At 38.9% G+C, this 17,255-nt stretch overlaps 1 protein-coding gene across 7 annotated transcripts in view; it reads left to right on the forward strand.

Moving 5' to 3' along the window:
* KLHL18 (kelch like family member 18) overlaps positions 1 to 17,255 on the forward strand; it is an 87,697-nt gene that overhangs the window by 31,231 nt on the left and 39,211 nt on the right. For 5 of the 7 annotated variants that reach the window (XM_078152447.1, XM_078152448.1, XM_020999066.2 and 2 more), the window contains exons 2-3: positions 14,771 to 14,901; positions 16,481 to 16,621. The exons of 1 other annotated variant lie outside the window; for it this stretch is intronic. In XM_078152447.1, coding sequence (XP_078008573.1) covers positions 14,771 to 14,901; positions 16,481 to 16,621 — 272 coding nt within the window. The remainder of the gene's footprint in view (positions 1 to 14,770; positions 14,902 to 16,480; positions 16,622 to 17,255) is intronic. One more of the 7 variants, XM_078152451.1, reaches the window with a different exon arrangement.

Genomic DNA, 17,255 nt, shown 5'->3' on the forward strand with positions numbered 1-17,255 from the left:
AGAATTGACAGAAGTTGACAACTGATTGAATATGTGACATGAGGAAGAGGGAGCAGTCAAGCGGGACTCCCAAGGCTGCAAACCTGTGTGACTGGCAGAATTATGGATCCCTTGACAGAAATGAAAAAGGGAGAGGAGTGGGCTGGAGAGAAAGATAATGAATTCTGTTTTGGACTGGTAGAGTATGAGGCCTATGGGACATCCAGGTGGAAATGTTCAGTAGGCAGTTGGTGATGTGGGATTGGAGGTTAGCAGAGAGACTAGAGCTTGCTGTGTAAAACTGGGAGTTGTCTGCACGGAGATTATGGTGGAACTTAGCATAGCACTAGGCACACACGTCCTCAGTCAGTGGATGTGGCTCGACTGGTAGTTTGTCACCCAAAAGGTTGCCCGACTCCGTAGCAGTGCAAACCTTGTCGGCATCATAGGTGAGAAGCACCTGCTCTTCTCTCTTACTAATATAATGGCTTGCGTTAATCTAGCTTTTTAGTTTGTAAAACACTTCCTAGAAACCTGATAAATTCGGTAAAACAAATATTGGTATTTCCATTTTACAGGCAAGTAAAACTGAGTCTAAGAGATGATAAATGCCTTGTGCGAGTCACACAGCTGTTAAGGAAAAAGCCAGGGCAGAAACCTAGCTTTTCTCCTGTCAAGTAATCTTGCCATTGTGCTGCCTCCCTGTTTGAGTGAAGGCCCTACAAGAACAAGTTCAAAATAGTATTCTTTCTGGATGTCTGTCCACGTAACTGCATCAGAAGGTCACAGGATCTTTTTCCCCAAGTGAGTAGTCTGTTGCTATTTAAATCCCCTTCTTAGTGTTGGCAGGAATTAATATGAAAAAAAACAGAACTCTCTTCAGTAACAATTGTTTCCAGCTCTGTTTCTCCGCTCATAATCCTTTAACTCGATTTTCCTTCTTGGGTATAACCAGCGTACTGAATGTTTAGCCTTTCCCTTCACCAGTGTTTCTCAAGGTGCAGAGGAATCCCTGCAACACGTTGCTCATATTGACACCAGGGTACGCCTGGGGTAAATCACAAGGAATGGAATGTCCCCTGATGTTCCCATGGAAGGAAAGTTTAAAGAAAGCAGATGATGATGTTAAGCTGCAGCAGAAGTGCTTAGAGATTTCTGGCTCGTTAGCTTGTGCTGTTCTTTGGCTCTCAGCTCTTATGGTTCACATGGTAGACATATTTTAAAATGGTTTGACCTTTAAAGGTTTGCTTCTGTGATCTCTAGGTGTTTATACAACATTAGCGAGTGCCTTTTGATTAATACTAGCCATTGACTACTTTTATGGTGTTTTTGAAGATGTTATGAAGGTAATTACTTTACAGGTATTAGTTGGACTAGATGTGTTACCACAGGCAAATCATTTAACTTCTGTTTGCCTCAGTCTCTTCATCCATAAAATGGTGATAATAATAGCACCTCCCTCCCAAAGTGATGGTGAGGATCAAATGAGATAATATTTGTAAAGCACTTAGCATGGTGCATGGCACATAGAGCTATATAAATGTTATTATTTTATTTTAGATGACCTCTGTGGTCAGTTCCAACTCTGTGATTCTATAATCTCATAACCCCTGTGAAGTGTTACCCTCAGGGATAGTAAGTACTTTCCACAATGTTCTGTTTTGAGAATCTGAGGCACTGTAAGGGTGACCTAGGACTGAAATTAAAGTAAGCAAACTCCCAACGCAGTGCTTTAAGGATTGGTCTGCCCTGGTCATTTCAGACATTCACATTTACATTCTGGTGACTGTGACCCACCCATTTGCTCAATTGGAGACAGTATTTGATACTAAAGTTGTAATTTTGAGCCCTGTAAAGGCCATTTCTCTTTTTTCTGTTCCATTACTTTTTGTTCACCAAGTGTATATTGTATGCCTGCTATGTGTCAGGCAACATGCTAGGTATGGTAGAGGGGGTATAAAGATGAATAAGACTTGGTTATAAAAATGTATCCCCTCTTTTACCCAACCATCTTGCCAGTTTTATGCTTTGAGTCACATCACAAAGACAACTGAGTGGATGAGTGTAAATATATCAGCATAAAACCAGGCCCACAACTGGAGGAACAATTCAAAACACATCCCCTAGTTTTGGGAAAACAACGTTGTCTTTTTTTAATTATGAATTTATTTTGGTTTATCAACAGTCACTTCCATAAGCTTTTGAGTTTTAAATTTTTCTCCCCTTCCCTTCCTTCCTCCCTCTCCAAGAAGGCATGCAATCTGATATAGGCTATACATATACATTCCTATCAAACATATTTTCACATTAGTCATATTGTAAAGAAGAATTAGAACCAATAGAAGGAACCACAAGAAAGAGGAAACAAAACAAAACAGAAGAAAAAAAACAGCGAATAGTATGCACCGATCTGCATTCAAACTCCATAGTTCTTTCTCTGGATGTGGATAGCATTTTCCATAAGCCCTTTGGAGATGTCTTAGATTTTGCATTGCTGAGAAGTGCTAAGTCTATCAAAGTTAGTCATTGCACAACGTGGCTGTTACAGTGTTCAATGTTCTCCTGGTTCTTCTCACGTCAGTCAGCATCCGTCCATATAAGTCTTTCCAGGTTTTTCTGAAGTCTGCCTGCTCATCATTTCTTATAGCACAATAGTATTCCATTACATTCATGTACCACAACTTGTTCAACCATTCCCCAATTGATGGGCATCCCCTCAATTTCTAATTCTTTGCCACCACGGAAAGAGCTGCTATAAATATTTTTGTACATGTGGGTCCTTTTCCCATTTGTATGATCTCTCTGGGATATAGCCCTAGAGGTGCTTTGTTGGTTCAAAGGGTATGCACATTTTTATAGCCCTTTGGGCATAGTTCCAAATTGCTCTGCAAAGTGAAAACAACATTATCTTGACATGTAAAAGAGACATTTAGTTCTTAAACTCTCCTGTGGCATTATCTGTCTTTGATGGACTAGTCATTCTTCTTTCTAGCCAACTCTAATAATCCTTTCCCTTTTTTCCCCCTCTCTCTTTCTACTTTATTTTCAAGTGTGTAGAGCACTGCTCTAGGGAAGATACAAAGATAAGTAGGATATTTTCTGCCTTTAACGAAATTGGTCTAGGATTGAGGAATAAATATAGTACATGTTAGCATGTGAGAAGACCACAAGGATATAAAGGAGACGTGATTAAATTGCTCTTATTTTCTTTCCCATCTCCAAATGTCTTTGTGCTGATTCTTGGGGACTAGACTCCTTCAAAGGTCTTTGTTTACTTTAGGATCTGTGTAGGCCACAGCCTAAAAACTGTTAGTATATGCTTTTCCCTTTGAATATAGTGTAAAGTTCTTCATTCTGTTTTTAGACAGTTTCAGTGGGCTCTGAGTTCTTTTCTTAAGAGAGGGCTTGATAAATTGCTCCAGATATTTTCCTGTTCCCTTTGCTGGGAAAGGTGTACTCATTTGGAAAGGCAAAACGTACATTTTTTCTTACCCACCAGTTACCTCAAAGCCAGATGTTTGGGTGCCCAAGTCCAAGGACCACCCAACATTGCTTTTTGTTCTCCTACTTGGTTTTATTCCATCATTTTTCTTCTTGATCTGACTTCTGACTCCTGGCTTTGCCTTCCTTTTCACCCTATGGTCTCTTGTTTTCTATAGAGCAGAGGTTCTTAACCTGTGAAATTTTAATATCTTTTAATAACTGTTTCCATATCATTGGTTTTCCTTTGCCATTCTATGTATTTTTTAAAAATGCATTTGAAAACGTTGTACTGAGAAGTCCAAAGGACTTACCAGATTAAAAAACCCCCACTATAGAGTATTTAAGATACTGTTTCTTAAAGACATGCCTCTAAGTAGCTCTAAGAATATAATCGTAGAGATTGTAGGGATGCTGTGAAACATCCTGGCAGATTACCAGGGAGATAGGGAGAAGTTATTTGAACTCGGTCTGTGTTCTATCCATTGTGTAGACAGGGAGAAGTGTTTTGAACCGTGTCTGTATTCTGTCTATTTTTCTTTCCTAAATACTTCTTTTCTTTGAGGATGTATGAAGCGAATCTTCAGCCAGTAGTTTTGCCTTATTTTGAACTTAAATCTGACGCTGCAACTTCCTCTTATTGTTCCTGATTCTGCCCTTTTGGGGCAAGCAGAATGAATCCAGTTCCTCTCTACGTGGTAACCCTTCAAATACCTGGAGACAGTAATCAGGTCCTTCCATCTGTCCATTCCTCTTAACCCAGCTCAAATCTCTTTCAGGCTAAAAACATACCGGTTCCTTCAGCTTGTGCTTGTGTGACGTTGGCTCAAGGCGTTTCACCATCCTGGTTGCGTCTGGATGCTCTCTGCCTTGTGAATATCTTTCCAGAAATGCAGAACTAAAGTCAGTTCTTCAGATTAGGTCTGACTGGGCCAGGTTGTGCGCTCTGGACACCGTGCCTCTCAGGCGGGGAGAGCAGTTCTTCTTTTGGCTGCTATGTTTTACTATGACTCGTGTTGAACTTTTAATCCACTAAACCCTTGATCTTTTTCATGAGAACTGTTGTCTGCCTGTACTTCCCCATTTTGTCCTTGTGAAATTGATTTTTTTGAACCCACGTAGGATTTTCTATTAATCTTTGTTAAAGTTTATCTTACTAGATTTGACCCATTGTTGCTATGTCACTGAATGTCTCTCAGCATCAAGCGCAGTGTGAAATGTGAAGAACAAGCGGTGGAGGACAACATGGCGTGGTAGAAAGGGCAATGAACTTAAGAGTCCAAAGCCTGGAACTGGGCTGCTGGGCTGTAGTGCTCCATCTCTTCAGTGCTTCAAGAGTTTCAAAGTGGGGGCAGCTAGGTGGCACAGTAGATAGAGCTCCAGCCCTGAAGACAGGAGGACCTGAGTTCAAATGTGGCCTCAGACCAAACACTTGACACTTACTAGCTGTGTGACCCTGGGCAAGTCACTTAACTCCAATTGCCTAAGGGGGGGGAAAGTTTCAAAGTGCTTTCTTCACAACAACCCTGTGTGAGATGTAGTGGCAGTATGACCCTGGGGCAGTCATTTAAACTCTCAGTACCCTAGGTAACTCTCAAAGACTATAAACTTTTTGTTTTTCAGTTAGAACCATATTGATTTATATATGATATTATAAGAAAAGTATAGAAAAGTAGGGTAGTATGGTTTGTTCTTGTTCAATTTTATGCACTTGTAGTAAACCATATTTCTTTGGTTTAGCCATCATATGAGAGTACTTAAGTTTGACTGTAGTATGGGCTGTGGAGAGGAGTAATAAGAGATAAGTATGCCCAAACAGGCACAGAGGTGCCAGATTGAGGAGGGCCTGGAAGCCAAAGTGTTTTGGCAATAAAGAGTCACTAAAGATTTTTGAGTAAAAGGGGCTTGAATTAATCCATAAGTAAGATTATTCCATCAGTAACATAAAGGCTAGAGCAGGGAATGGGAAGACCTGTTAGGTGGTTGTTGTAGTAATCCAAGCAGGTGGTAATGAGGGCCTGAACTGGGGTGATGGCCATGGGAATTCAAAGAAAGGAACCATTCAAGAGGGACCAAAGAGATAAAATTGACAAGACTTGGTTACTGATTGTATATGAAAGATAAAATGAGTGGAAAAGTCAAAGATAACACCAAGGTTTCAAACATGGAAGGTGTAGGTGAATGGTGGTGCTACTGATAGGGACGTGAATTTAAAAGAAGGAACATATTTGTTTTCCTACTAGTTTGCCGCTGAGTTTTGCTAGTGGAAGTCATCTGTCCATACTGACTCCACTAGAAATTGGAGGAGCTGATGGAAATACAAGTTTCAGCTGGGCCGTCAGTGGTGCATGGTGGTCTTTTCATTCTTCTCTGTGTGACTATTACACTCCCCCACAGGTGTTCTTCTAAACCTTTACTTTCCTAAACCCTTCTGTATCACTTACTCTCTCTCTCTCTCTCTTCCTTCTCAGCAGAGGGCCTCATCTCCTACCTTACTGAGCAAATCAAGGCTATCTTGTCATAAATTTCTTCCTCTTCTTCACTTTAGAACTTCTGTACATCATTTTCCATTCTTTCCTCCCTTGCACTAGTATCAGACAAAGAGGTATTTCCTTTCCTTACAGAAACGAGTTCTGCTACTTGTGCCCTTGATGCCATTTCCACATATCTCCTCCAGCAGTTTGCCTTTTTCATATCCCCTCAACCCTCATCTTCTTAACTATTCAGTCCTTCCCTGCTGTCTGCACACATGCCCAGCTCACACCATTCCTTTAAAAAAAACAAACAAAAACCCCTTTACTTGATCTTGCTATCTCCTTCAGTTTATGTCCTGTATTTCTCCTGCTTTTCACAATTAAATGTCAAGAAGAATATATCTACACTGGTTGTCTCCACTTCCTCATCTTTTTTTTTTTTACATGGACTCTTGCAGTGATAGCCACCTTAGGAGATTTTTATTTGTTTTTTGCATTAAACCATGTGACACATAAGTTCTACTCACAGTGATTATAGACTTGTCATGAATACCCTATTGCATCCTAAAAGACAAGACCTGTACAGCTAAACATATACTAATCAAGACCACTTTTATGACATACTTGTCTGTTATGAACAAAGATAAGAAAAAAGTAAAAAAAGAACTTTGTGCACTAAACGTAGACCTAACAGATCATATAGATTCATCCATCATTTAGTTATTTCTTTTTTTAAATTTTTAACATACGTTTTTAAAACTTTGGGTTACAAATTTTCTCCCTTCCTCCCTTCCCACCCACCCCCATTGAAAAGGCAAGCATCTCGATACAGGCTGTAGATGTGTAGTCATGTAAAATACTTCTATATTGTGAAAAGCTAAGTATGTTTCCCTTCATCCTATCATACCCCCCATTTATTCTATTCTCTCTTTTGACCCTGTTCCTCCTCAGAATCCACTTCCTCATCTTGTACTCACTTCCCAGTCTCTTGCAGATTAGCTTCTGACCCCATCATTCAACTGAAGTTGCTTTCTCCTAAATGACCAAGTGATCTTCTGATTGCTAAATCCAATGGCCTTTTCTCAGTACTCTTCCTTCTTGACTTCCTTACTCCTTTTTAAAAAAAAATTATTTAAAGTTTTGAGTTCCAGATCCTATCCCTCGTTCCTCTCACCCCTCCCCAAGACAGCAAGCAATCATATGTAAGTTATACATGTGCAATTATGCAAAACATTTCCATATTAGTCATTTTGTATAGGAAGACTTGGATAAAAAAAATGAAAGAAAGAAAGTGAAAAATTGCATGCTTCAATCTGTATTCAATCAATACCAGTTCTTTCTCTGGAGGCAGATGGTATGCTTTGTCATTAGTCCTTTGTCTTGGGATTGTCTTGGATCTTTGTATTGCTGAGAATAGCTAAGTCATTCACAGTTCTTCATCATACAATATTGCTGTTACTGTGTGCAGTGTTCTTCTACTTCTGTTCACATCACTATGCATTAGTTCATGTAAGTCTTTCCAGGTTTTTCTGAAATCATCCTGCTTGTCATGTCTTATAGCATGATAATATTCCATTACAATCATATACCACAGCTTGATTAGCCATTCCCCAATTGATGGGCATCCCTTTGATTTCCATTTCTTAGTCACCACAAAAAAGAGCTGCTATACATATTTTTGTACAAATAGATCCTTTTCCCTTTTTTTGTATATCTTTGGGATATAGACCTAGCAGTGGTATTGCTGGATCAAAGGGTATGCACGGTTTTATAGCTCTTTGGGCATAGTTCCAAATTGCTCTCTAGAATGGTTGAATCCATTCACAACTCCACCAACAGTGCATTAATGTCCCAGTTTTCCCACATCCCCTCCAACATCCAACATTTTCCTTCTTTGTCAGACTCCCAATCTGATAGGTGTGAGGTGGTACCTCAGAGTTGTTTTGATTTGCATTTCTCTGATCAATAGTGATTTAGAGCATTTTTTCATATGACTATAGTTAGTTTTGATTTCTTTGTCTGGAAATTGTCTGTTCACATCCTTTGGCCATTTATCAATTGGAGAATGATTTGTATTTTTATAAATTTGACTCAGTTCTCTATATATTTGAGAAATGAGGCCTTTATCAGAGGTACTTGTTGCAAATTTTTCCCCCTGTTTTCTGCTTTGCTTATAACTTTGATTGCATTGGTTTTGTTTGTGTAAAAAACTTTTAAATTTTATATAATCAAAATTACCTATTTTACATTTTATAATGCTCTCTATGTCTTCTTTGGTCCTAAAATCTTCCCTTATCCATAAATTTGACAGATAAACTATTCCATGCTCTCTTAATTTGCTTATGGTATATCGCCCTTTATGTGTAACTCATGTACCCATTTTGACCTTATCTTGGTATATGGTGTGTGATGTTGGTCTATACCTAGTTTCTGCCATATTATTTTGCACTTTTCCCAGCAGTTTTTGTTAAATAATGAGTTTTTGTTCCAAAAGCTTGGCTCTTTGGGTTTATCATATACTAGATTACTATGGTTATTTACTGTAATGTAATTTGTACCTGATCTATTCCACTGATCCACCACTGTGTTTCTTAGCCAATACCAGATTATTTTGATGATTACAGCTTTATAATGTACAGTTTGAGATTTGGTACAGCTAGACCACCTTCTTTTGCATTTTTTTCATTGATTCCCTTGGCAACCGTGAGCTTTTGTTCTTCTGGATGAATTTTGTTATTCTTTTTTTCTAGCTCTATAAAATAATTTTTGATAGTTTAATTGGTATGGCATTGAACAAGTAAATTAATTTAAGTATAATTTCATTTTTATCATATTGGCTCAACCTACCCATGAGCAATTAAAATTTTTTAATTGTTTAGATCTGACTTTATTTGTGTGAAAAATGTTTTATACTTGTGTTCATATAGTTCCTGGGTTCGTCTTGGCAGGTAGACTACCAAGTATTTTATATTGCTTACAGTTATTTTAAATGGAATTTCTCTTTCTGTCTCTTGCTGTTGGACTTTGTTCATAATATATAGAAATGCTGATGATTTGTGTGGGTTTATTTTGTATCCTACAACTTTGCTAAAGTTTTTAATAATTTCAAGTAGTTTTTTAGTGGATTCTCTCTGATTTTCTAAGTATAACATCATATCATCTGCAAAGAGTGATAGTTTTGTTTCCTTATTGCCTATTCTAATTCCTTTAATTTCTTTTTCTTCTCTTTTTGCTATAGCTAATATTTCTAATACAATATTAAATAAAAGAGGTGATAATGGGCATTCTTGTTTCATCCTTGATCTTATTGGGAAGGTTTCTAGCTTATCCCCATTGCAGAAAATGCTTGCTGATGTTTTTAGATAAATATTACTTATCATTTTAAGGTAAGCTCCATTTATTCCTCTGTTCTCTAGTGTTTTTAACAGGAATGGGTGCTGTATTTTGTCAAAGGCTTTTTCTGCATCTGTTGTGATAATCATATGATTTCTGTTGGTTTTGATATGGTCAGTTATGCTGATAGTTTTCCTACTATTGAACCAGCCCTGCATTTCTGGTATAAATTCCACCTGGCCGTAGTGTATGATCCTCGTGATAAATTACTATACTCTTTTTGCTAATATTTTGTTTAAAATTTTTTTGGGGGGGGCTAGGCAATGGGGTTAAGTGACTTGCCCAGGGTCACACAGCCAGTAAGTGTCATGTGTCTGAGGCCAGACTTGAACTCAGGTACTCCTGAATCCAGGGCCGGTACTCTATCCACTGCGCCACCTATCTGCCCCCAAAATTTTTGCATCAGTATTTGAAATTGGTCTATAATTTTCTTTCTCTGTTTTGGCTCTTCCTGGTTTGGGTATCATCATCATATTTGTGTCATAAAAGGAATTTGGTAGGATTCTTTCTTCCCCTATTTTTCCAAATTATATAGTATTAGGATTGATTGTTCTTTAAATGTTTGGTAGAATTCACTTGTGAATCCATCTGGTCCTGGGGATTTTTTCTTAGGAAAAAGTTGATGGCTTGTTTGATTTCGTTATTGAGTTATTTAAGTATTTTATTTCTACTTTTGTTAATCTGCATAATTTATGTTTTTGTAGATATTCATCCACTTTACTTAGACTGTCAAATTTATTGGCATATAATTGGACAAAATAGCTCCTAACAATTGTCTTAATTTTCTCACTCCTTTCATTTTTGATACTAGTAATTTGGTTTTTTTCTTTCCTTTTTTAAATCAAATTAATTAATAGTTTATTTTATTAGGTTTTTTTTTAATAAAATCAGCTTCTAGTTTTATTTGATGATTTTCTTACTTTCAATTTTAATTAATCTCTTCTTTGACTTTCAGGATTTCCAATTTGGTGTTTAATTGGGAATTTTTAATTTGTTGTTTTTCTAATTTTTTAATTTGCATGCTCAATTCATTGATCTGCTTTTTCTTTATTTTATTTATGTAAATAAGAGATATAAATTTTCCCCTAAGTACTGCTTTGGTTTTATCCCATAAATTTTGGTATGTTGTCTCATTGTTGTCATTTTCTTTAATGAAATTGTTGATTGTTCCTATGATTTGTTCTTTGATCCGTTTATTTTTTTGGATTAGATTATTTAATTTCCAATGAATTTTTAAACTTTTTCCATTATAATTTTTATTTCATAATGATCCAAAAAGGATGCATTTACTATTTCTGCCTTTCTGCATTTGGTTGTGAGGTTTTTATGTACTGATACATGGTCAGTTTTTGTGTAGGTGCCATGTACTGTTGAGAAAAAAGGTATATTACTTTCTATTCCCATTCAGTTTTCTCCAGAGATCTATCATATCTAACTTTTCCAGAATTTTATTCACCTCTTTAACTTCCTTTTTCATTTTTTGGTTAGATTTATCTGGTTCTGAGAGGGAAAAGTTGAGGTCCCCCCATTAGTAGAGTTTTATCATCTATTTCGTCCTGTAACTCATTCAACTTCTCCTTCAAAAATTTAGATGCTATACCATTTGGTGTGTGTGTGTACACACACACACACACACACACATATAAAAACGTATATACATATACACATGTATACATATACATACACACATACTTTATATATATAAACATATAGCATATATGTTTAAGATTGATATGACTTCATTGTCTATGGTACCTTTCAGCAAGTTATAACATGAAGAACTCCTAAAGAGACCTTTCTTTTTCCCCCTGGAGCTCCTCTGCAGCCTTCCGTCCCTCTCCAGTCTTTCATTTATGCAGCACACATTTTTCAGCATCTCCTGTTTACTGGGCACCAGAAATGCAAAGATAAAAACCGAACAGTTCCTGCTGTCAAGGAGTTTTTGTTCTGTTGGGGGGAAATGACATGGACCAAACTAATTCAATACCCAATATCTACAAAGTAATTTCTGGGATGAGGCACTAGCAGGACTGGAAGAATCATGATAAACTTTGGCAAGAGGTGGCACTTTAGCTTAGCCTTGAGAGATTCTGTAGACAGGGACGCAGGAGAGTGAGGGGGGAGGGTATAGTAGGCAGAAGGGAATGGGCTGGGCAAAGGCATGGGGAGAGGAAGCGGGGGGGGGGGGGGGGGGGGGGGCGCGTGTGTTGTATCAGAACATCAGCTAAGTCATTTTGGCCAGAGTGGAGCTCTTGAAGAAGAGTAGTAATGAACATGTGATAAACCTGGGGAGGTAGATAGGAGGCAGATTGTAAAGGCCTTTAGCCTGCATTTTGTCCTAGAGGTGTCTGGGAGCTTGTGGAGCTTTTTGAATAGGGGAGTGACACGGTCAGATATGGGTTTAGCAGAATGAACTGCACAGTCACCTGATTCATACTGAATCTTCCTGGAACACACTTTAATCATGTTATTCCTCTCCTTAATATTCTACAGTGGTTCAAATAACCCACCAAATAGTATCTGGCTGGCTTTCAAGACCTTCTAAAACCCCCACTGCATTTTTCCTAATCTGTCACTGCCATACATACACATTGATTTCTTTGGTCTAAAAAGGCCGATTTCCTCATTAGTCCCCCACCCCTACAGTTTCTGCCTCTTTGTTCAGGTTGTTTGCCCCAGGTAGAATGCCCTCCTTCCTCAACCCTGCCTTTTCTGCCTCAGGAGAACTCCCTCCTCTTCCATGAAAGTCACTAGAGTAAAGGTTTCAAACATAGGCATGTAGCCCACAACACTCCTGAGTGTGACCCAAACTAGATTAAATTCTAATTGGGAAATATTTGACCAAAGAAATTAATTTTATGTATGTGTGTGTTATACACACGCAGACCACAAGCATATGGTCTTCAAAGTCAATATGTGGCCCACAGGGATCCTTACATACAGTTTTGTCTCCTATTTATATTTGAGTTTGACACCACCACTCTAGAGGACTGCAATACTCATTGTTCTCTCCCATCTCTAATTCCTTTGTTGTTTGACAAGGGTACAAAATGAGCACCTTGTTGTATTTCATCTTATTCTCTAAATGTCCATGATATTCAGTTTGATACCTTACTCTGGTGGAAAGAACACTGAATTAGAGTCAAAAGACCATATCTCATGCCTTATAGTTTGCAAATTGTCGTTATTATTAACTGTTGAATGTAAAGCACTTCTAGACAGGGATTATGGTGTTTTATATTTACTATGTATTCATTAGGTGCTTAATGACACAGTCCTGAGTTCAAATGATGGCATTTTTGTTGCAATATTCCTAATAACCTAGTATAGAATAAGCACTTAAAAATGTTTAATTGACTAAGCCATGAAATATACTGAATTTACTGGGATACTCTTGATAAAAAGAGTGATTAGAATAATGAACAGGAGCCTTGGCCTAAAAAAGGTTTTGTATCACGGGTTTTCCTGTTTTGGAAAATCTTCACATAACATAAATACTGTAAGATACTATTCAATTTAGCATATACAGTTATTAAGTACCTATTTTATGCAACGCCAAATGAGTTATGGCATTGTCTTCACTAGTAAGCTTGGGTGATGATTGACACTGTGGTTTCAAGTGCCTTCGGTAGCAGTTCTCATACCTGCCTTTGCCTTATGTTGCTTCATGAACGTGTCCTGAGGTGAACTTGCCTTTGTGCTTTATTGGAAGACATCCCTGGGGATAGAGACCTCCATGGCCTCTTAATAAGAGCAGTTCTGCACCCTTTCACAGTGTCAGGTTCTTCAAAGTAAAAAGAGATAATGTAGAATAGAATAAGTGGTTCAAAACAGTTATACTTGGTTCTGAATAGTTGGGTGTCTCCCCCCCCCCCGTCTCCCCTCCCCCTTTGCTGGTAAAGGTTAAGGAAATGAGCTTACTTATCACATTATCACTTCTCCTTTGAGTTCAGTTGAAAACTAGGATGAGGGCATGGCAGTTGCCTAGATGAAAGATATATTGAGTGGGAAGGTATGATGAAGAACATTTTAAAATGTTGCTTTTTTAAAATGCGTATCATTTTAATGCTAGAAAATTCTGATCCTCGTGGCAGATAGCTTTATGGTGCTGAGTTGCCCATTGCAGCAATAGTTGTGGGTGGCTGGTTAGTCATTTACTGAATCTTGTTCCACAAATGCTTGGTCTTGGCTCTGATTAGTTACCATTTCAGTGTAATCTTTCTCAGTCTTAATCACTAATACTGTTTTCTGATTCAGTAGGTTTCACCTAGCCATTAGTAGCTTGGTCATTCTTTGACATAAGTCATTCTTTGTTTTTATTTCTTAATATCAGCTTCCTTATAAAGGTATGATAATATATGTTTAGGAATCATTTCCTTTTTTTGGTCTTTGTATCCACAGTAACAGTGCCTGGCTCATGGTAGTCCCTTAATGAATAAATACTTGTTGATCAGTTGATTAAGGGCGAGGATTCATAAGGAAGGAATAAAAATATGATCCCCATATACAAGTAGCTAGCTTACCATTTAATCAAGGAACTAGAACACGTAGAGGCAGTGAACATTGAGTACTTAGATAGCAAGTATCAGTAACCACTAATGGATAGAATACAAATGCAACAGAGTAGTACTTCGTTTATGTGACTTTCCGTTGGAATGAGCCATTTCCAAATGAATGAATTTTCCAGATAAGTGAAACTTGCCCCTTGAAGTATTAATGCTTTCTTTAAAAAATTAACCTTTTGGGATTGAAATTTTTATGAAATGTAATCCACTTCTTTGCCATGGTAACCAAAGTAACCCTAGGTACCCTGACCATCAGGTGGCACTATGGATAGAGAATTGTTTAAGGAGTCAGGAGGACCTGAGTTCAGATTCTGCCTTACTGCCAGATACTCACTAGCTTTGTGACTCAGGGCATGTCACTTAACCTTTGGCTACCTCATTTTCCTCATCCCTAAAATGGGGAGACTCTTACCTCACAGGGTTGTTGTGAGGATCAAATGAGATCTTTGTAGGTATTTGTAATTTTGGTACAGTATTTGAAATGTAAACCTTAAAGCTCTAATTATTAGGGAGCAGCTTGTTGCCTCACTCTTCTGGAACCTGTTGCCTCTAATCTCTTATGGTCTTAGAACTGAGATGAGTGAAGTTTTCAGAACTGTATGTAAATTAGGAGTCAGGGTGACGACCTCTTCTCTAGGTCAAAGGGATTGGACTCTGTGGCCTCCTAACTGCTGAGGGAATCCGCAGTAGAGATGCATGTAGGGGGAGCCTGCTGCGGCACAGAGGCAGCCCCGACCCTGCTCTGAGGGAGACGCTTGCAAGTCTTTACCCCAAGCTGTATCCAGACAATGACAAGCGTCCAGGAGAGGTAAGCAGGCAGGCTGGGTTTGTGTATTTATGTCCCCCACTTTATTTTTCTGTGGCTTTCTCCCTCTGCAGGTTGGAGATCACAAATTTAGTGCTCACAGGATTGTCTTAGCTGCGTCAATCCCTTACTTTCACGCTATGTTTACCAATGACATGATGGAATGTAAGCAGGATGAGATTGTAATGCAAGGAATGGATCCAAGGTAACTATCGTTGACTGCACTGTGCATTTACATAGTACAGTCTGTTTCTCATGGCTGTTGTAGTCTTTGTTCTTTACACTTGTCCTTTAATGATAATAAAGGAGCTGCAGTGACTTGGCTCACGCAGCCAAGAGCAGTGTTTTCACCTCTTTATTTATTTATTTCCTGTATTCTTTCCCTTATTAGTGGAGGTCTCCGTGCAGGCCAAGAGCCCAGTGCTTGGCAAATGTTATATTGTGAGCATTGTGAAGTTTTGATCTGAGGGAAGACTGGTGACCTGCTTTAGGTCACGTGGTGAAATAGTAATCTTTCATCTATTGCATAGCCTTTTAGTCATATTGGCCTCCTGGGATTAAAATATTACTGAAAAATCATGCTGGAAATAGTGAAGAGAATGGTCAGAGATCCTGAAATAAGAGATTTTCACACTGACCCTTTGAGAGAAGAAAGGTTAAATATGTCTATTAAGACACAGGAGATAAGTTGCATAATGTTACCTTGAGACCCAGAGATTTTGATAATATCCCATTGTGTTTGGGTCTGATTGATGCGAAAGCCTGCCTGAGCGTAGGGGTCTGCATGATACATATTAGCTTTTTCTCGCTTTTTAAGACTTTTGCTTTGAAACTCAGACATTATTACCTGCTCTCAGCTACTGTCAGGGAAGCACTGGCCATTGAGGTGCTGTTATTACTTGAGGCTCCTGGTTGCTGCTACCCTTTCAACAAAAGGAAATAAAACTTTTCCTTAGATCATGAGTAAAGGCTAAAGCTGTTAATTTATTATTGAAGTGTTTCTGGGGGAAGGAACACACTTGGCATGTCAAGCCAAACAAATGGACAAGGCTTTTTGAGTTCTTTCTCTGTGGTGCAAATCCCACAGTGTGTCTCCATAGGTGGGAAGGGTGACTCTCTCCATCGGTACCAGAGAGGCCCCAGAATTCCACCCAAACATTCCAAGGAAGGTCCAATGCCATTGGCATGTTTTAGTCCAGCTTGGCATATGTGTTAAGTGGAGAGGAGATAGGGAAGGGATGGCCTTATTGAGCCTTTTCCTCAAGGCCAAATCTTTGGGTGGTGATTTTTCAAAGTGAACTTATGCTTAGAGTCCTGACAGTCCCTGAGGCTAGAGGGAAGGGCAGGAAAACCAGAGAATGGAACAGCAGAAGGTCAGGGAGTGAGGGTGAGAATATATTCTGATGGGCAAGGGGGCTTGGAGTGAAGAACTTCCGCATATGGAACAAGTTGGAAGGAAAAAATAAAAGGGAATCTTCATGGTATCAGAGAAGGGAAAACTTTGGAGTGATCTGAATAGAAGGAACAGGTGCCCAAAATGAAGCAAGGGTGTGTGAAATTCAGAGAGATTCCAGAGAGACACGGAAGCAAAACATGTTTAGAAATGACTGTCCATGTGACAGGAGGGTTATTGAGATCAAGTAGAGTCCTAGAGTGAGGCAGACAGATGTCTCTCACACAGTCTGATTTTGAGTCTGGTACATTTTTCTTTGCCTGCTGAATAGGAAAGTTGGCAGAGAAACACCTCTGGTTAACTCTGCTGCTTTTTCCTATTCTTACTGTAGTGCCCTGGAGGCTCTGATCAACTTTGCCTACAATGGCCACCTCGCCATCGATCAGCAGAATGTCCAGTCCTTGCTCATGGGGGCCAGCTTCCTACAGCTGCAGAACATCAAAGATGCTTGCTGCACGTTCCTCAGAGAAAGGTGAGAGGGCAAAGAGAACCCAGCAGGGGAAGGAATGGTCTCCCTCTGCCCTGGGAGTCCCTGGCCAGGGTTTTCTGGGCCCTTCAAGCTCATGTCATTGTACCACATGAGAGGAGCTGATTGGTAAGAAAGACTGTGCTGCAGAGATGATATTTTAAAAAATCAGAATGAAGTCATAACTACCCTCTGCCAGATTAATCTTCCCAAAATAGCACGTTGTGAGTTATCCTCTTGCTAAAAAAACTGTCCCCCTCACTTAGAGAATTAAGCTCCAACTCTAGTCTAGCATTCAAAGCCCTTTATAATGCAGCATCTAAACTGTCCCTCAAGGAGGCACATTGTGAATTGTAGCTAAGTATGGTGAGGTCTGGATCAGTGCAGACTGAAGAGATTGTTGAGCTTGGATTCAAATCCCTCCTCTGATGTATATTAGCTATGTGACCAGGGGCAAGTCACTGAACCTCTCTGTGCTTTGGTTTCCTCAGCTGAAAAAATGTGGCTAATCCTTGTAGTATTTACTTCATAGCGTTGTTGTGAGGCTCAAAGGAGAGAGTGTATGTGAAGTGAACTGCAAACTTCAGAGTGCCTTGCAAAGAAAGGTCAATAGTTAATAATGAGAGCAGTGATGAAGACA

Source organism: Phascolarctos cinereus, unplaced genomic scaffold (genome assembly GCF_003287225.1).
Source record: "Phascolarctos cinereus isolate Bilbo 61053 unplaced genomic scaffold, phaCin_HiC Scaffold_4;HRSCAF=312, whole genome shotgun sequence".
Lineage (NCBI taxonomy): Eukaryota > Metazoa > Chordata > Mammalia > Diprotodontia > Phascolarctidae > Phascolarctos > Phascolarctos cinereus.